At 45.9% G+C, this 20,857-nt stretch overlaps 1 protein-coding gene across 1 annotated transcript in view; it reads right to left on the reverse strand.

Moving 5' to 3' along the window:
• gabbr1a (gamma-aminobutyric acid (GABA) B receptor, 1a) overlaps positions 1-20,857 on the reverse strand; it is a gene marked incomplete at both ends in the record, with an annotated part of 141,100 nt that overhangs the window by 85,069 nt on the left and 35,174 nt on the right. Inside the window, 4 exons of the mRNA XM_083644699.1 lie at positions 1,819-2,010; positions 2,215-2,280; positions 2,584-2,685; positions 6,969-7,139. Coding sequence (XP_083500825.1) covers positions 1,819-2,010; positions 2,215-2,280; positions 2,584-2,685; positions 6,969-7,139 — 531 coding nt within the window. The remainder of the gene's footprint in view (positions 1-1,818; positions 2,011-2,214; positions 2,281-2,583; positions 2,686-6,968; positions 7,140-20,857) is intronic.

Here is a 20,857-nt window from a genome sequence, read left to right on the forward strand (position 1 = left end):
TAACGGGTTAGCATGACATACACAATGGTTTTAACATGCAAGCTAGCATTAGCTGCTTGCTAGTCGGCTGTTTTTCATATTACTATAACTTAACAACCGATAACGATAGCTGAAATAACACAATAATAGACACATATTTTCAGAACTGACCAGGTTGTCCAACTGACAGGAAATGTGTTTTATAACGTTAACTCCCGTCCCGGGTATAAGATGAGATGAGGGCGGCCTAGTAGTACACAACCACCATTAGCTCATCGCTAACGGGTTAGCATGACATACAAACAGACGTTTTATTTTTTGTAGGCTATTAAAGCAACAAACGTTTTTATATGCATATCTGGGGGAAATGCTTTGACTGTGGGGATGTTCGTTCTTCACAAGCTCCTCTCTTAGTAACGATATACCAGGCAATAGACCAGGCAGCCTGGCTCACGCACGCTAACGTTAGGTTGGGCTGCCCACACTGTACCGGGGGGGTAGCTACAACAACGTAGCCTCACGGTTAGATATGTTAAACCAACATTTGCGCCAAAAGAAATGTAATCATAAAGTTAATCAAAATGCCACGGAAACATTATGCTAGCTTAGTCAACACATCAATCCCCACAGTGAGGCTGGAGGTGAGTGAGTGGCCTGCCTCCACTTCCGGCCCGGGCTGAGAGCGCTGAGAGCACTCAGCAGCCCGGAGGTCTAAAATCTCCGACAACCAAAATCAGATTTTCGTACAGGCGTCATTTTGATAAACTGATCTCATAGTGGGACTCTTCCTGGTTACTTTTGGCGAGACAAAAAATATTACAACTTAAAGTGTTATATTTACAGAGCTAGACTGTATATACAGTAAATACCCAACGCACTGTGCGCATTCTAGAAACACCAGCTCTACATAAGAAAGTTCAGAGGGGCGTGGAGCTCTCAGAGGTTCTCAATCAAGGGCGCTACTGCGCAGACTCTGGTTCAGTGATCTGGCCGGATTTTGGCTTCAAAAGAACATACAGGGAGGAGATAGGGACACTCCCTCCATTCATATTATATCTCAATGTCCCTTACACACAAAAGTGGGATGACAAAATATGCCTGCCTGGTAAACAAATGTGCATGGCTGGGTACAATTTCAAATCGGCCAGCCACTTTGGCTGACAACAGGCTCATCAACACTTTCCCACGCTGGCCATATGCTAGGTTTTCGACCTAGCCTTGTTAGGAGCGCTGAACGATTTGAGCGGAGCGAGGTGAAATCTGTGTTGAGCGCAGACCGCTATGGAGCAGTGTGCAGCCGTGAGCGCTGGAGCGGAAATTCTCACTGCTCCGCCCACATGCTCTGATATGCACTTTTGTAAGAATCTTACTACAAATGCAGGTGCAAAACAGGTGACGTTTTCCAGACAGGCCTATTTAATGAAATGTGTTTTCAACAAAAGAGCATGTTATTTTGTTTAAATTCTATTGCTAATTTGACAGTTGTATTACGTGACGCACTCCTAGGTAAAAAGGTCACAAAAATGCCTAACGGCAGTCAACATAAATTTATAGCGATATGGCTTTTAAGGCTGATATTGGCCAATACCGATTATGTATAATTTTTTTTACAGTATTCTGCATTGACAATATTACCACTGTTGAATCTCTGCTCTAATTCCCAACTTGTCTCTATTACGAAAATGTGGCTTTCTTACTTATGTCAATTACAGGCACCGCGAGCTGTGCCAGAGACAATTCCTTGGTCATCAAAAAAGGCCATAGATGACTTAATGCCTCTTTAATATAGATATGATTATTAAAGAGAGAGAGAGCACTCAGTGTGCTCGGGGTTCCCACCAGGTTGGAGGCTCCGCGGACGGTCTCTGGGTTCAGCATGACGATCTCCGTGGTGACGTGTCCCTCCACGGCCTCTGTCATGTTCTCCACTGTGCAGTTGATCGCCGGGTCTTTGATCTTAAACCAGTTGTCTGCATACCAGCCAATGAGGAACCACACATACTTCTTCCCATAGAGCTTCTCCTTGAACACCTGGGAGGAAGGAAGGAGGGGTGCAGGGGGAAGGAAAGAGGGAGACAGTGATGAATACCTATGAGGAGAATTTATTCCCTGAAAACAAGAGCGTATCGTATCGCTGCCAGGGGAGAAAATTAATTTGGATCTTCAAACAGCTCATTACAGAGCTCAATTTCTGCTAATAGCCCGTCAGGATCAGGGTGTTGAGAAGGCACTAACCTCACAAAACACCTTCCTGGCTTCAGTCTCATAAAAGAGCCCCACGATGATCCTGGCATCCTGGCGCTGCGTCAAAAACACGAAAAACAAATCAGAATAAAAATGCTTAGTCACACCAACAGCAACAACATAACTTAAACTCCACAATAGCACAGCTTGATGTAGCAGCGCAGCGTGCCAAACTTCCTGCGACTTCACAGGATGACACGTACCACTGTTTCGGGACTTGCTAATTAGCATGGCGCATTAATTTCCTCTATCAAATGGCCTCTATGCTAATGGAATCGCACGCGCAGCTGTGAGGCAGGGGGAGAGAGGAGAGGGGGAGAGAGGCGGCCGGCAGCTGAGGTGAATTTTTAATCAAAGCACCTTGAGGTTCTTGACAGCGACAGCCGGGTCGGTGAGGAAACTCTGCCGGACGCTGATCTCGATGCCTGCCTCCTTCGTCCTCTGCTCCAGATCATCCAGAGTCTGTGAGATGAAAGGCAAGGAGAGAGGGCGAGAGGGAGGGAGAGAGAGACGGGGTTAAGAGAGGCACCCAAACAGAGAGATGGACGGGCGAAGGGTTGAGAGAGAGAGAGAGAGTGAAAGACAAAAGAACAGCAACGGCGTCTGAAGTCGAGCTGCAACGATTAGTCGATGAATTCATTAGCCGATGGACGGGAAATGATTTGTGAACTCAGTGGGGCTGGCTGAAAAAAAAGAAAAAGAAAATACACCACACACAATTTAAAACTACCGAAGAGGATTAGGGCCACATGGATTCAGAATAAAATCAGAATTCAGAAAATAAAGTTGGAATTCTGAGAAAAATGTCAGAAGACTTCTGAGATTAAAGGCAGAATTCTTAGTTTAATGTCAGAGTATTGAGAAAAAAGTCAGAATTCTCAGATTAAAGTCCGAATTCTGAGGGGGGGGGAAATCAGCATACCGTTACAGGTACATGTGACATCATGAATGATGTCAGTGATGATGTCAATACTAAAATGATCTCATTCCAGCTTTTTAAATATGAATATTTTCTGGTTTCTTTAGTCTTTTATGACAGTAATGTGTGCAGTGCGGTGTGTGTGGTATTTGTGACAATAAAGTTTTGTTTAGTTTTTAAACAATTATCTTTGGCTTGTGGACTGTTGTTCAGGACAAAAGAAGAGATGTCATCTTGGGCTTTGGGGAAAAAGTGATCGACATTTTTCACCATTTCATGAAATTGTATAGACCAAACGACTCATTGACTGGTCGAGAAAACAATCGACAGATTGATCGATAATGAAAAGAATCGTTAGATGCAGCCCTAGTCCGAAGGGAGAAAAACAAAGGCAGGGGAAAAAATCTATATTTGAAGTGAATATCAGAATAATCAAGAGTAAATAAGAACAGTAGGATGGGAGAGGATAGATTTTTAAACAATGGATAAGAATGGAGTTGAAAAAAGAAGAAAGTGAAAGGAGAGAGGAAAGAGTGTGTAAGAGAGAGAGGGATCATTAACCTCCATTACAGGAACCAACCCAAGTGCCACAGTATTGACCGCCGGGCCCTGCCTGGGAGAGAGGTATGGCTTGATCAATATTTCCCCCAACCAATATCCCAACAAATTACTTTAAAAAAATCCCCCATCAATGGAGAGAATGCTTAAAGGAGTACCGCATGGCCAAGTACACACACACACACACACACACACACACACACACAAAACACGCATGGACACACACACACACGCGCACACACACACACACACACACACACACACACACACACACACACACACAAAAATGCATACACACACACACACACACACACACACACACACGCACACACACAGGCTGGCGGGCAATCAAGCAAGGCAACATTACAGTAAATGCAGGCGTTCACACATCTGAGCACACACACCTTTCCAAATAATGAGAGGTCAAATCCAGGACATAGAAAACAGTTAAGAAGAGAGTGAAAACTGAAAGAGCGAGATAAAAGAGACAAAAGAGAAAGAGAGAAGAGAGAGTGATGAGGTATAAAATGAGATAAAAGAGAAAGAGAGAAGAGAGAGTGATGAGGTATAAAATGAGATAAAAGAGAAAGAGAGAAGAGAGAGTGATGAGGTATAAAATGAGATCAAAGAGAAAGAGAGAAGAGAGAGTGATGAGGTATAAAATGAGATAAAAGAAACAAAAGAGAAACGGAGAAGAGAGAGTGGTGAGGTATAAAACGAGATAAAAGAGACAGGGAGAAGAGCGAGTGATAAGGTATAAAACGAGATAAAAGAGACAAAAGAGAAAGAGAGAAGAGAGAGTGATGAGGTATAAAACGAGATAAAAGAGACAAAAGAGAAAGAGAGAAAAGAGTGATAAGTAGGGGTGGGCGATATGACGATCTTAGATCGTTCACGATCAGAATGGCTCCACGATCTGCCTTTCCAGACAGATCGTTAGAATCGTGCTACATGCAGTGCACATTCTATCAGTTACATTTCTATGTCTGAAAGACGCTTCCAAAGTTTTCCTCCCCTCCCCCTTTTCACTTTGCAAAGTGCAGCAGCATGGAGGACGACAACACGGAGGGGCAGTTAGTTTGGCACACACACACACACACACACACACACACACACACACACACACACACACACACACACACACACTTAACCAGGGCTTGCCTTGACACGAAGGACCTCCCGTCATCCCGGGGACCTTAAAAATAGCATCAGGGATGATGGAAATTAATTTGGGGACGGAGCCGGGACGATAGCCTATTAAACACACGCTCTGCTCGTTACAATGAACGGCGATGAAAAGGACACGAATGCAAATGCAACCTTTACAACATGCACACTAAACAAACATGCGGGCACTGGCAGAGAGACAAACAGGCAGATCAAGCGGAACTCATAACGCAAAAAGTGTCTGAATCTCATCTATGGCTGCTTATCTTTGTGATAGTTTGAGTTTAATTTGCTTCAGTCGGACTTTGGCAGTTATTTTAAATGCGAGGACACATTGCTCCTAATCTAGCTGCCCTCATCCTGCTGCCTCTCAGGAGAGCGCGTTTCTGCTGCACCTTTTATTTTCTCCCCCCCGCCTCTCTCTCACTGCTTAAAGCTCAACTCTGTGTGTGTGTGTGTGTGTGTGTGTGTGTGTGTGTGCGTGCCGCATGTTTGCTCTGTCGCCACGCTCTCTCTCTCTCTCTGTCTATTGGTCTCTCTCTCTCTCTCTCTCCATTAAATTAGCAGATTGACAAATGACAATCACGCAACCGACAGTGGACTCAATCGCAGATAGCCCATATATTCGTCCCATCGCCCAACCCTACCGTATAAATAATAGTGAACCAAGAGATACAGTAGATAGATAGATAGATAGATAGATACATAGAGTGTTTGCATGCTTGTGAACATTATTTCTTAGCACATGAATTATTGGAAACTCAGCGTAAATGAACGACATGAAAATATTTATAAAACAAATTGTATTTTAAATTTCCATGACTTTTCCAGGTTTCTCATGACCATACATACCCTGAAATTTGTTTGGTTGTACTGTTCAGTAATTAGCAAAATAGTCTTAAAACCAATATGAAAAAGAATCGTGATAAGATCGTGGATCATGTTCCTGCCTGAAAAAATCGTGATATGATATTTTTGCCATATCGCCCACCCCTAGTGATAAGGTATAAAATGAGATAAAAGAGACAAAAGAGAAAGAGAGAAAAGAGTGATAAGGTATAAAATGAGATAAAAGAGACAAAAGAGAAAGAGAGAAAAGAGTGATAAGGTATAAAACGAGATAAAAGAGACAAAAGAGAAAGAGAGAAGAGAGTGATAAGGTATAAAACGAGATAAAAGAGACAAAAGAGAAAGAGAGAAGAGAGTGATAAGGTATAAAACGAGATAAAAGAGACAGGGAAAAGAGAGAGTGATGAAGTATAAAACGAGATAAAAGAGACAAAAGAGAAAGAGAGAAAAGAGTGATAAGGTATAAAACGAGATAAAAGAGACAAAAGAGAAAGAGAGAAAAGAGTGATAAGGTATAAAACGAGATAAAAGAGACAAAAGAGAAAGAGAGAAGAGAGTGATAAGGTATAAAACGAGATAAAAGAGACAAAAGAGAAAGGGAGAAGAGAGAGTGATGAGGTATAAAATGAGATAAAAGAGATAAAAGAGAAAGAGAGAAGAGAGAGTGATGAGGTATAAAACAAGATAAAAGAGACAGAGAGAAGCGAGAGTGATGAAGTATAAAACGAGATAAAAGAGACAAAAGAGAAAGAGAGAAGAGAGTGATGAGGTATAACATGAGATAAAAGAGACAAAAGAGAAAGAAAGAAAAGAGTGATAAGGTATAAAACGAGATAAAAGAGACAAAAGAGAAAGAGAGAAAAGAGTGATAAGGTATAAAATGAGATAAAAGAGAAAGAGAGAAGAGAGTGATAAGGTATAAAACGAGATAAAAGAGACAGGGAGAAGAGAGAGTGATGAAGTATAAAACGAGATAAAAGAGACAAAAGAGAAAGAGAGAAGAGAGTGATGAGGTATAAAACAAGATAAAAGAGACAAAAGAGAAAGAGAGAAGAGAGAGTGATGAGGTATGAGGTATGAGCTAATAAAACAAAACAAACAAATAAAGTAATCCATTAAAGTAATATATTAAAGACAGCAACTGTATTCAGAATACCACAAATCTAAACTGTAACTATAATGGAATACAGTTTCTCATATTTTGTATTTTAAATACATGTATTCTGTTACTCTGAAGATGAGAGCCACTGACCGAGGTGAAGACTTCGGTGGTCTGCTGGATGGTGGCGATGCGGGTCCACTTCCACTTCTGGAATAGCCGCACGCGGGTGGGGTTGTGGAGGGTGGCGGACGGGTGGGTGCGGAAGAAGGTGGGAAAGCGTTGACGGTTGGACAGAGCCGGCGAACTGGAGCCGTAAGACAGCTGGGAACAGGATAAAATATGGGATGGGGGGGTAAAGAGGGATAGAAATAGAGAGATTGGGGGGGGGGTATGGATGAGGTGGAGGCAAGAGGATGGAGGGGTTGAGGGAGGGGGGAAAGAGAGATGAGAGACAGAGGGAGATATTGTGTGGAAAAAACATGTACAGCTATACTTCTGAAGGTCCTACCACCAGGCATGAGTAGTAAACAGACTTCAATCAAAATCTATTCAAATCAGGAATCCTTCTCTGTAAACAGAGCTCTTTGAAGGTGACTGGTTCAAAAAGCAAGCAACAGAGAGAAAGATGGAAAGAAATTCAGCAACAAGATACAGAACCAGAGAGACAACCCCCAATTCCTTTTTCTTCTTTTTTGTCCACACCCCCTTTGTATCCCTCCCCTGTCATTTGAATAAAAACACTACATGTTTTCTTGTGAATATACAGTAATGCCGTGAAATTGTGGTGGCACTTTCTGTCACAAGCAACAAGAACAAAAATATTTTGTTGTTGTTATAAACAGTAGCCAGCGTGATATGTTTCTTTCAGTTGGCTCAATAGTATTTGAAATCTCAGGCTCGGTTCCCACAAAATAAATCCTTATGGTGGAGAGCAGATTGGTAAGTTGTGTGTCCAAAGTAGTGGGGAAGGGAGATGGTGAAAAATGCAAACGGAAACAACTTAACAACTATAGGATCTCTAGCAGGGATGACTGTTGCTCTAAAAATCCATTTGCCATATGAGGATAAACCCCTGCACAGGTTTGGAGAATCATTACAAATGCTCTCATCTCAGCCCTGCAGTGTTTAGAGCTCATCTCAGCCCTGCAGTGTTTAGAGCTCATCTCAGCCCTGCAGTGTTTAGAACATCTCAGCCCTACAGTGTTTAGAGCTCATCTCAGCCCTGCAGTGTTTAGAACATCTCAGCCCTGCAGTGTTTAGAGCTCATCTCAGCCCTACAGTGTTTAGAACATCTCAGCCCTACAGTGTTTAGAACATCTCAGCCCTGCAGTGTTTAGAGCTCATCTCAGCCCTACAGTGTTTAGAACATCTCAGCCCTGCAGTGTTTAGAGCATCTCAGCCCTGCAGTGTTTAGAGCATCTCAGCCCTGCAGTGTTTAGAGCTCATCTCAGCCCTGCAGTGTTTAGAGCATCTCAGCCCTACAGTGTTTAGAGCTCATCTCAGCCCTGCAGTGTTTAGAGCTCATCTCAGCCCTGCAGTGTTTAGAACATCTCAGCCCTGCAGTGTTTAGAGCTCATCTCAGCCCTACAGTGTTTAGAACATCTCAGCCCTGCAGTGTTTAGAGCATCTCAGCCCTGCAGTGTTTAGAGCATCTCAGCCCTGCAGTGTTTAGAGCTCATCTCAGCCCTGCAGTGTTTAGAGCATCTCAGCCCTGCAGTGTTTAGAACATCTCAGCCCTGCAGTGTTTAGAACATCTCAGCCCTACAGTGTTTAGAGCTCATCTCAGCCCTGCAGTGTTTAGAGCATCTCAGCCCTGCAGTGTTTAGAACATCTCAGCCCTACAGTGTTTAGAGCTCATCTCAGCCCTGCAGTGTTTAGAGCATCTCAGCCCTACAGTGTTTAGAACATCTCAGCCCTACAGTGTTTAGAGCTCATCTCAGCCCTGCAGTGTTTAGAACATCTCAGCCCTACAGTGTTTAGAGCTCATCTCAGCCCTGCAGTGTTTAGAGCATCTCAGCCCTGCAGTGTTTAGAACATCTCAGCCCTGCAGTGTTTAGAGCTCATCTCAGCCCTGCAGTGTTTAGAACATCTCAGCCCTACAGTGTTTAGAGCTCATCTCAGCCCTGCAGTGTTTAGAGCATCTCAGCCCTGCAGTGTTTAGAGCATCTCAGCCCTACAGTGTTTAGAGCATCTCAGCCCTACAGTGTTTAGAACATCTCAGCCCTACAGTATTTAGAGCTCATCTCAGCCCTACAGTGTTTAGAACATCTCAGCCCTACAGTATTTAGAGCTCATCTCAGCCCTGCAGTGTTTAGAGCATCTCAGCCCTACAGTGTTTAGAGCTCAGCTCAGCCCTGCAGTGTTTAGAGCTCATCTCAGCCCTACAGTGTTTAGAGCCCAGCTCAGCCCTGCAGTGTTTAGAGCTCATCTCAGCCCTGCAGTGTTTAGAGCATCTCAGCCCTACAGTGTTTAGAGCTCATCTCAGCCCTGCAGTGTTTAGAGCATCTCAGCCCTACAGTGTTTAGAGCTCATCTCAGCCCTACAGTGTTTAGAGCATCTCAGCCCTACAGTGTTTAGAGCATCTCAGCCCTACAGTGTTTAGAGCTCATCTCAGCCCTACAGTGTTTAGAGCATCTCAGCCCTACAGTGTTTAGAACATCTCAGCCCTACAGTGTTTAGAGCATCTCAGCCCTGCAGTGTTTAGAACATCTCAGCCCTACAGTGTTTAGAGCATCTCAGCCCTACAGTGTTTAGAGCTCATCTCAGCCCTGCAGTGTTTAGAACATCTCAGCCCTACAGTGTTTAGAGCATCTCAGCCCTACAGTGTTTAGAGCTCATCTCAGCCCTACAGTGTTTAGAACATCTCAGCCCTACAGTGTTTAGAGCTCATCTCAGCCCTACAGTGTTTAGAGCATCTCAGCCCTACAGTGTTTAGAGCATCTCAGCCCTACAGTGTTTAGAGCATCTCAGCCCTACAGTGTTTAGAACATCTCAGCCCTGCAGTGTTTAGAGCATCTCAGCCCTACAGTGTTTAGAGCTCAGCTCAGCCCTACAGTGTTTAGAACAGCTCAGCCCTGCAGTGTTTAGAGCTCATCTCAGCCCTACAGTGTTTAGAACAGCTCAGCCCTGCAGTGTTTAGAGCTCATCTCAGCCCTACAGTGTTTAGAGCTCATCTCAGCCCTACAGTGTTTAGAGCTCATCTCAGCCCTACAGTGTTTAGAGCTCATCTCAGCCCTGCAGTGTTTAGAGCATCTCAGCCCTACAGTGTTTAGAGCATTTGGACGTTCCAGCCTGTTCTCGTTCCCAACGTGTCGTATGTTGAGTATTTGTCAAGTCCCTCTGCCTCACTATACCGGCGTGAAAGGTACCCTCTTTCCACATTTTTGGGCGTGCAGGGTAGTCCAACAGAACTCGCATAATGTCTGAAATCGACGCCGCGGGAAGGTGACGTTCAAATAAGCCAGGCTGGTGGAGGCGTAAAATGCTTCGCTTTCACATCAGAGACCTGAGTTTGCATCCCAGGATGTTCAAAGTCTACATTTCAACCGTAAGTCACATTTAAAAAAAAAATTGTTAAACCATAGCCCTAACCCTTACCAAGTTGTTTTAGGTGCCTATGGAGGAACGTAACCGTTGGCATTGAAAAATGACAAAAAAGGGAACCCTGTGGGTTAAGAAGTGACGCCAAGGGGTCCTGAGGAATAATCAACATAGTTGGGAATGAGAATTCACCATAGGGAGTGAAGGGGTGGGGGATAGAGGTCAAATGTCAGGTACTGTAGGATACGGACTCCTGCTCTAACAAATCCCTGTGCACACACACAGGTAGACCAAGGCATCAATACGGGTGATTGGAAACAATCCAGCTAGTGACAGCTGATCTGGGTGCTGCTGGAGAAAACAGCAACAGTATCGACGGGTGACACGAGCTCATGAGAAACATAGGCTCATTAATAGAGGCAACACACAACATATAACATACCGAAACATGCACACAAACAGACATCACTGTTGGAGAAAATGTATTTCCAAAACATCAGCCTAGCAGGAACTAAGAAAATCTGCCTTTTTCAGTCTTTCAAATATGGGGTTTGAAAGAGTTTTATACGTACATCAAGGATTGTATAATTTGCTCAGCCATGCAATCATTTAACTGCAATCAAAACCTTTGGTGACCGTGCTTTCTCCCGCGCCGCACCCCGACTTTGGAACTCCCTCCCCCAGACCATCCGAGACTCTCCCTCACTCCCCACTTTCAAAACCCGACTTAAAACTTATCTGTTCTCCCAAGCTTACAACCTCCCCTACCCCTGACCACCTCCTCCAAACCATCACCCTCCGCTCCCCCATCCCCCCCTGCCCCTCCCTCCTGTTATCTTCCTCTGCTGCTTCTCCATACAACCTTGCCCTGAACCGCCACTGTTATTTGTACCTGTTCCCTGTATCTGTTGCCTGTTACCTGTATCTGTTGCCTGTTTCTGTTGCTTGTTTTTTGTTTCTCTGTTAAGCGTCTTTGGGTCTTGAAAAGCGCTATATAAAATAAATGAATTATTATTATTATTATCAAAATATGATTACCACCAAAATTAATGAACATGACAACTTCCTTCACAAAACGCACAAACAAAAAAACAACAAGAAACACAGACACACACACAGTGACAAAAATTAAAATAGAGCAACAACTATGAGGGCAGAAATAGACGTATAGATGCAGCAGCACTTTCCAAAGACCACAAACAAAATGATATATTTCAATCTCGCTTCGTCTCTTCCTCCTTAGCCTTGTAGCAGTAGATCACTGCCCGTCCATGGCTTCCAGTGCCTTTACAGAAGGCACGAGGAGATCAAAGTAACACTGTGCCAAGAGGAGGCCATCGAGGGCCCCCTCCTTGATCAGCGTCCGGAAATGGATGTTGCTTTTGCCACTCTCTGATGAGCTTGTTTGACGCTGCAGGCAGAATGCATACAGAAATAATTGAGTGTGGCGGTTAGGAGGTTGTGCCGGCGGTGACGTACAGTAAAGAGAGACAGAGCTCTTTGTGCGGGGGGGGAGAATCGACAGCTCCAAATTGAGGGAGCGAGGTGGAAACGAAGAGTGGGAGATGCAAAGAGAGACGGTAAGGAAGGAGAGAAGGTAGCAAGGAAGGGAGGGAGGAGATCGAGCAGACCAGCTCAAGGCGACGGGAGCAGACACAGGAGAGAGAAAGTGACAAAACAAAAAGTCAAAAAAGTGGGAGAGTTTTAATGATGAGGGAAGAAAGAATGGGAATGGAAGAGCGGAAATGAGGGAGAGGGGCAGAGAGATCCCCTCAGCCACTAGAACTACTACAACTGCCTGTTTTCCATGACTGATCTCTGGGTGAAACTTCAATTATGGGGCAAAACTAATTAGCGGAGCACCGGGAGTGACAGACCGTGTGATCAAGAGAGGAGGAAGAATGAGATAAACAGAAAAACACAACAGAGATTGAAGACATGAAAAGCGGCAATACCAAATAAAAACCACAGTAGCAGAAGATTGCATCAATTGCGGGCTCAGAGTGTTTACGCTTGTATTAAATCTATTTGTCACACAGTATATCTATTGTCACACTCTATGTGATGTTCTACAGCAGTGATTTTTAACCTTTTTCATTTTAAGGGCCCCTAATTTAGTCCACATTAGGGCCACGGGCCCCATTTGATGAGATTTTGGATCCAAATCTGAGGACAGGGCTTAAGTCCCTCTATAAACCATGTGTCTTTTCACCTTTGATTGAAAAATTGAAAAAATTTAAGAAAACTTAATATTTTATGTAATACATAAAACATCAGTCAACATCACATAATGTATTTTCTTTAATCAGGTGGAAACACACAGACAGATAGCCTAATGGTTTATAGTGGGACAGACTTCCCAAGCATAGTCTCGGCTCCCAGACGTTTGGTGAGCGGCGCCAACAGCGCCACCTACACCAAACATCTGGGAACATCATTGTCAAAATCTGTCTCTTCCAGGCCGGCAGCAGACACGCCTACATTTATTATTAGAATTTTATTTGGTAGCGGCAATGCAATGTTTCATAGTTCCAATACAGAGCATGACACTGATGTGCTGCAAAGAGAGTTTATACCTGTTGTTTATTTTACAATTTCTTTCCTACCGGAAGTGGTGCGCCCACCATTGTCCTCCGTAGTGAAACACGAACCGGAGAATTGTAACACTGAGAGAGCTTCACAGCGAAAATGGATGTCCCGAGAAATGTAACGTTATTTGAGTCAGTTTTATCTGATGTGTGCTCAATCCACAAGATTGGTGCAATTAAGGATTTACAGCGGCTTTGTTTAAAGCTTTTAACACAGGACAAGAAAGACGTGTTGGCTTGTTTACCAACTGGTTATGGTAAAAGCGTTGTCTATCAAGCTTGGCCTACTGTCTGCGACTTGTTGCCGGCACAGGGACACCGCTACTGCATGTAGCCACCGCCCCCAGAATGTAGGCCCGCCCTCAAGACTCAGGATTGGTTCTGCGATGCAATGTTTTTTCTAACTGTGAAATTGTATCCACCCACTTTTAACAACTAGAGGTGGGGGGAGGTTCTCAGTCTCTACTGAGCGAAGCGTATAGAGACTGAGAACTGAGTCTATCCCATGCCTGCCCATTCACTTCAATATAACTCTCCCCAATGCCAACTTTGTTACAGCTTTGCCAGTAACATGACAGTAAGAAAGGCAGATGTAGTGAGCAAAGATGGATGATTTAACTGTAATATTCCAGAGCTCTGACCTAGAGTAACCAAATCTAACTGACATCACTATTTATTGTGAACACAAAACAAAGAACTTATATAATATGATGAGTGTTTATTAAAGTGTATCACTCAATACAAAAAATAAAGCCTTTGATAGAACCAAAAGCCTATCCCAGCCTAGTCTGCATATAAAACACATTGACAAAAGCCATAGTAATTTGGCTCCTTTGACTCCTTGTAAATTAAATAATGGTGAAGTTTAACAATTCATCACTCCCTCAAGGACCCCTGGTGGTCCCCAGACCACATGTTGAGAACCACTGTTCTACAGTATCTTTTGTCCTGGACCTAGCTGTATTGTGTGCCTTGTAATGTGCCATCACCATTTAACATCAATAAATCATTACCACATTACTTCTGAGACATTATAGTATAATTATTATAACCAGACAAACCAGACCATGACGGAGAAAAATGTCAGCCTCTACTCATTTTACATTGTGTGCCACCGGGTCCGATTTAGTGGGAAATCTGCTGGATTGATTTAAGGCACAAAACAGGAAGAGAGTGCTGTTCTTCCAGCACAAACAGAGCTGAAGCCAAATAACTAACTGTGATAAGAACTGAAAGCTAATAGGTTGTTCCATTGCAACATGGGGAGCACCACATTTCTTCGCAAGACCCGCCCTACTCTGCTACTCTACTTCTGTGCTGTTGTCCCATTGGCACAAGGAGGCATTTTCAAGCCAAAATGGCGGGAGCACTGTTGTCGAAAAAGCACCAGTTCCATCTCTTGCCTTCTATACTCTTTGTTAAAGTTTTCCGTTTGTCTAAGGCTGGGTTCACACCGGCGACCCAAGCCTTGCCTATGCCTTGCCTTTACCCACGCTTTTAAATAGGCGTCCGTTTTAGTCAACGAGGCTGTGTACACCGGGCGCCTCAGCGTGAACCCTGCGTGTACCCACACCTTGCCTGTGCCTTGCCGATTTTATCGTTTAGGCGTGAGTTCTATTTTCAAGCCGACAAGGCGCGTGCAGGCAGGCTTCTTCTGTCAAGCCATGAAAGAAAAACGCGACAATATCCGTGGGAAATGGCAAAGTCAACTGAATTTCAAAATAAAATGGAGTTACAACAGTGTTGAGCAGAGAGAGAGAGAGAGATTGACGGGTGGCTATCACGTGGAGCTTTCTCCCTGTCTGCAAACACATCTTCATGAGAGAGAATAGCCACCGAAGAAGCAAGATGGACAATGTTGTTGTGCCAGCACATATTCTTGCAAGATCACCTCTCTAAAATGTCCGACTATAGTCAGACCTGGTTATACATATCCAGCATCAATAGAACATTAAATATATCCGATTTATTTTACCTATGATAATTCGGGACCACACATGAAAAAATACAGTCGGGAGAGAGGAGAGGCGCTTGTGACTCGGCTCAGGTTCAGCGTGCAATAGGCGTGCGGTGTGATCGCAAAAGCGTGTAGTAGGTTCACGCCCCAGCTCAAGGTCTGCAGGCGTAGGCGTGGGTTGAGGCAAGGCAAGGCTAGGTTCTCTGTGTGAACTAAGCGTAAGGGCCTGTGTCCAACTAGCGTCTTTTTCTGACGTTAAACGCTGGAAGTGTGCTGGGAAGCGCTGATCTCGGCGCACAATATAACAAGAAGCAGTCTGAAAGTAACGTTAGTTCAGCTTGATAGCTGACAGCTAGCAAGCTAACAACACAGGTAGGCTACGCTATTAAAAGCAGTAAGCACAACACTCACCAGAAATATTAAGTGTCTAGCCAATCTGCTCTCACAATTGAGCCTTTCTGTCTCTGTTGCGATAGTTTCTCCATATGATTAGTTGCCAGAAAAGGAGCACCCGACACCAGCGTCTTTCTGAAAAGTTAAATTATTCTCAGCTGGGAGCGCTGGGAGCCGGCGCACAAAAACGCCGGAGCGCTCTGAAAATAGACGCTGGGTGCAGCGCACTTTGTCTAGACGTCCGTGTGCGCCCACATACGCTCTCCCCCCATTGGAAACAACTGAAAAAAGACGCTGGACCTGAGGAAAAGACGCTAGGTGGACACAGGCCCTAAGGCAGCATATTCACTGTTATCAAGGGTTGTTATTGGCTCTTAGCCTATTTCTTGGTGTTTAAAACAAACCTACAGAGGGCAGCACCACAGAGGGGAAGATGGGAGTAGCAACATCTTTTTGTCACAGAACACAACATGGGAAATGTGGCCTTAATTTTGAGAAACACTCGTACTAATAATACCACTCGCATGAGACAGAGGCTCCCAACTGTCTCGACCACGCTCTCATTTGTTTACAGCATTACACCAAGGTATCACAATTAATTTGACAATGATATATAGATGTTTAAAAATGTTCCATGCAGCACATTTAAGCAGGTCATATTCCCTCAAGCACCTTTTGTACTTTGCAAAGTGAAGCCATTCTGATTCTGACTGTGTCCTCTTGTTTGTATTTGTGTCTTTTGCTGCTCTGATGAGAAGCTCTGATTTAATTATAAGTTGACATGTTACTTAGCAACAGTTATGGTGTAGGGCAGTGACGTTAACATGTTTGTATTGTGTTGTATTTATTTATTTCAATCATGAGAGACCAGTGGGTAAAATTGAACGAGCAAACTTGATTCACAAATGGCAAACACATTTTGGCGTAATGACTCCATGATAAGGTGACACTCCTCTTGTGGTGAGAGAGGAGGCCATCTGCTCAGACTAGGATAGAGAATCCCCCAAAACGAAGAACTTAATTCAGTGACTCCGACTTACAGCTAGTGCTGGACCTACACACATCAGTGACTTACAGCTGGTGCTGGAACCACACACATCAGTGACTTACAGCTGGTGCTGGACCTACACACATCAGTGACTTACAGCTGCTGGACCTACACACATCAGTGACTTACAGCTGGTGCTGGACCTACACACATCAGTGACTTACAGCTGGCGCTGGACCTACACACATCAGTGACTTACAGCTGGTGCTGGACCTACACACATCAGTGACTTACAGCTGGCGCTGGAACCACACACATCAGTGACTTACAGCTGGTGCTGGACCTACACACATTAGTGACTTACAGCTGGTGCTGGACCTACACACATCAGTGACTTACAGCTGGCACTGGATGGAAACAATTGTTCAGCCAACCAGCTTACTTCAGCAACTTAGGAAAACCACCGACCGGGCTCAGCCTCAGTGACTTACACTAATGCAGGCACTGGAAAACCCGTCAGTGACTTACTGCTGGCGCTGGATGGAACACGAACACTTGTTCAGCCAACCGGTTTACTTCGGTGCGCTGAACTCGCAACTTACAGCTAGTACTGCTGGCGCTATAATTTTGGACTCACCACAACCTAGACCGGCCTCAGCCACTTACAGTCATGTAGGCACTGGCAAACCTTTCAGTGACTTACTGCTGGCAGTGGATGGACCGGCTTACTTCAGCGTGTTGAACTCGCGACTTACAGTTACTACTGCTGGCGCTATAATTTTAGACTCACCCCACCTCGGACCGAGAATGACTTACAGCGACTGACTGCTGGCGCTATAATTTCGGGGAGACCACCACCAACGAAATGCGATTTAATTGTGATGCTGCAGAAATTTGCATATGCCATGCTTACCAATTAAGAATTAAGGAAGGAGGGATCTTTAGGCCGATAATATGGCAGCCTGCCCCGGCGGATGTAGGCCGCGTAGGCTGACAAAGACCAGCGGCCCAATTGTTGAAGGGAGGCGGAGGAAACCCTTTGCTCGGCCGTCGATGTGGCCGTGCCGATCCAGAAGGAGGCCGCGTAGGCTGACGAAGACCAGGGATGCTGAGGAACAGAGGGGCCGAGGGCCAGTCTGAGGGATGCTGAGGACCAGGGGATGCTGAGGAACAGAGGGGCCGAGGGCCAGTCTGAGGGATGCTGAGGACCAGGGGATGCTGAGGAACAGAGGGGCCGAGGGCCAGTCTGAGGGATGCTGAGGACCAGGGGATGCTGAGGAACAGAGGCCGAGGGGCCAGTCCGAGGCCGATAATAAGGCGGTTTGCTCTGGAGAACCCAGACCAGGGGATGCTGAGGAATAGAGGCTGATAATATGGTGGCCTGCTCCGGAAAACCCGGACCAGGGGATGCTGAGGAACAGAGGCCGAGGGGCCAGTCCAAGGCCGATAATATGGCAGCCTGCCCCGGAAAACCCTCAAGGCGTAATGACTCCATGATAAGATGATGCTCCTCTTGTGGTTAGAGAGGAAGGCATCTGCTCAGACTAGGATAGAGAATCCCCCCCCCCCCCCCCCCCCGTAGGGAATTCTTCAGGAGTCAAGACGTTGGTGGTGGACTGGGGAGGTGGATGGGGCAAAACACAGCTCCAGAGAAGACGATCAGCCCGAGGTACAACCAGCCACTGAGGTGAGCAATTAGGAAGAGGATGATGACGTGATGACCACGGCAATATATACTGCACACGTCCTCTTCGGTGATTGGCTCAGCAGACGAAGATGTGCGACGTCATAACAGACGTCATATTGACAGATGACATGGGCTGATTGGCTATTGAGGATGGGGTGATATGTGGTGACGTGACAGGGTATTCTTTCTCAACTCAACGCGTTCTATGCTAGCTTCGACCCCTCTGCCAGAGCGCCCCCCCCCACCCCTCCTCTCCCCCTCACCCCCCATCACCCCACAACCCCTCCTCCTCTCCCCTCCCTCTCTCCCCCCCACCACCCCTCCTCCCCTCACCCCCCACTGCCCCACAACCTACCCTCCACTCCTATCTAACCCAGTGCCCTCCTCCCTATCCTCCCTCACCCACCCCTCAGTGCCCCCCACCAACCCCCTACCCACCCCCACCCACCCCCCACCTACCCTCCACTCCTATCTAACCCAGTGCCCTCCACCCTATCCTCCCCCACCTCCCCTCCACTCTCACCTAACCACTAACCCCCCCCCCCCTCACCTTCCCCCCACTCCTTTCCTCCCCCACCTCCCCTCCACTCCCACCTAACCACCAACTCCCCTCCCACTCACACCCTCCCCGCCCCCACCCACAACCACAACCCCCACCTCCCCTCCCCATAGATCCGGACCGCACCCTCACCATCACCGAGGATGAAGTCCGCCGGTCGTTCTTGCGTATCAATCCACGCAAGGCGGCCGGCCCGGACGGCATCCCTGGGCGTGTCCTCAAGGCCTGCACACACCAGCTGGCACAGCTGGTGTGTGCAGACATCTGAGTAACCAGTCCCAGACATTTTTAACCAGTCCCTCTCCCTCCGGCAAGTTCTCTCCTGCTTCAAAACAGCAACAATCATCCCCATTCCCAAACAGCAGAAAGTGTCCAGCCTCAATGACTGGCGCCCAATAGCCCTCACGCCCATAGCCAGCAAATGCTTCGAAAAGCTGGTCATATCACAGATCTGCCCCACACTCCCCCCGGACCACGACCCGCTACAATTCGCATACCGCCCCAACAGGAGCACAGCGGATGCAGTAGCACACGTGCTCCACACCGCCCTCTCCCACCTGGAGGGGAAGGACACCTATGTGAGAATGCTGTTCGTTGACTACAGCTCAGCATTCAACACCATAGTACCCTCCAGGCTGGTAAGCAAACTCAAGGATCTGGGACTAAGCACAGCAATGTGTGACTGGATCCTGGACTTTCTAACAGACCGCCGCCAGGTGGTGAGAGTGGGCAACCTCACCTCCTCCCCACTGACCATCAGCATAGGAGCGCCACAGGGGTGCGTCTCCAGCCCCTTCTGGTATGACCTCTACACCCACGACTGCGTGGCGACTCAAACTTCGAACACCATCGTGAAGTTTGCAGATGACACAGCGGTCGTGGGGCGGATCTCCAGGAGCGACGAGACAGCCTACAGAAAGGAGGTGGAGGCGCTGGAACAATGGTGCCAGGACAACCACCTCTCTCTGAACGTCTCCAAGACAAAGGAGATAATTGTAGACTACAGAAGGGGGGGGGGCGCACACCCCCCAATCACCATCAACGGCACAGTGGTGGAAAGGGTGGACAGCTTCAAGTACCTGGGAGTCAATATCCACCAGGACCTGACATGGGCCAACCACACCGCCACTGTTGTCAAAAAGGCCCAACAGCGACTACACGGACTCAGGCGCCTGAAGAAATTCGGGCTAAGGCTAAAAATCCTCAGGGACTTCTACAGAGGCACCATTGAAAGCCTGCTGACTGGCTGCTTCACCACCTGGTACGGGAACTGCACCACCATGGACCGCAGGGCGCTAAGAAGGGTGAGGCGCGTGGCCCAGCACGTAACAGGATGTGAGCTGCCAGAACTGCAAGATCTGTACAACCAGCGGTGCCTCAGGAGGTCCCTGAAGATCATCAAAGACACAAACCACCCCCACAACAGTCTGTTCTCCCTGCTACGCTCAGGGAGGAGATACAGGGTCCCAAGAGCACGCACAAATCGCTTGAGGGACAGTTTCTTCTCGCAGGCCACAAGACTCCTTAACATATACAAATAGTGTAGTATCCTTACTGTACCGCACTGCAGCTGCTACCATCACGTATGACTAATGTTCAATAGTATGTTTAATTAGGTATATGCTATTTGCACCTAACAGAATGTTATTATGTTTAATTATGTTTAAAGTATGTTCATGCCATTTGCACATATGTGCAGTGAATACGCCACTGTCTGTGGCGTGTCTTACTGCTTTATTGCTTGTTGCCTCTTGTTTTTATTTTTTTATTTTTTATTTTTTGCACTATGTTGTAACGGAGCCTACAGCACAAGAATTTCACACGTGATACTTGTACTACGGAGTGACAATAAAAATCTTGAATCTTGAATCTAGTGGAATTAACACATTATTATGCCTACTCTTATTGTGATGGCCCACTGGCAGATGCAGACAATGCTTTTCAAAATGTACACACTCACTGGGCAAAATATGAAAACTATTTCAACTTAGGTTATGTAAAATATTCAATTTTTATTTTATTTTATTAATGTAACATTTTCTTTCAAACAAAACTGTAAGATTCATCCTACTTAAGGGCTTGGATGATGCTCTCCCTGAGACATTTAGTCAAGCATTTAGTCAAGCAATTAAAGTGTCATTTTATCAGCCTGTCCTGCAGAAATGTCGGCAGAAATATTTGTTTCGGGCCGATATTTCATTTTAAAGCCTTTAACGGACGATACAGACGACGTACCAATATCCTCGTACCAATATCCTCGTGCATCCTTACACTTTGCATCAATAAACTAAATGGAGCTATGTTGCAGGGCGGATGAAACATGTCTT

This window comes from Poromitra crassiceps (genome assembly GCF_964638095.1).
Source record: "Poromitra crassiceps genome assembly, chromosome: 1".
NCBI classification, from domain to species: Eukaryota; Metazoa; Chordata; class Actinopteri; order Beryciformes; family Melamphaidae; genus Poromitra; species Poromitra crassiceps.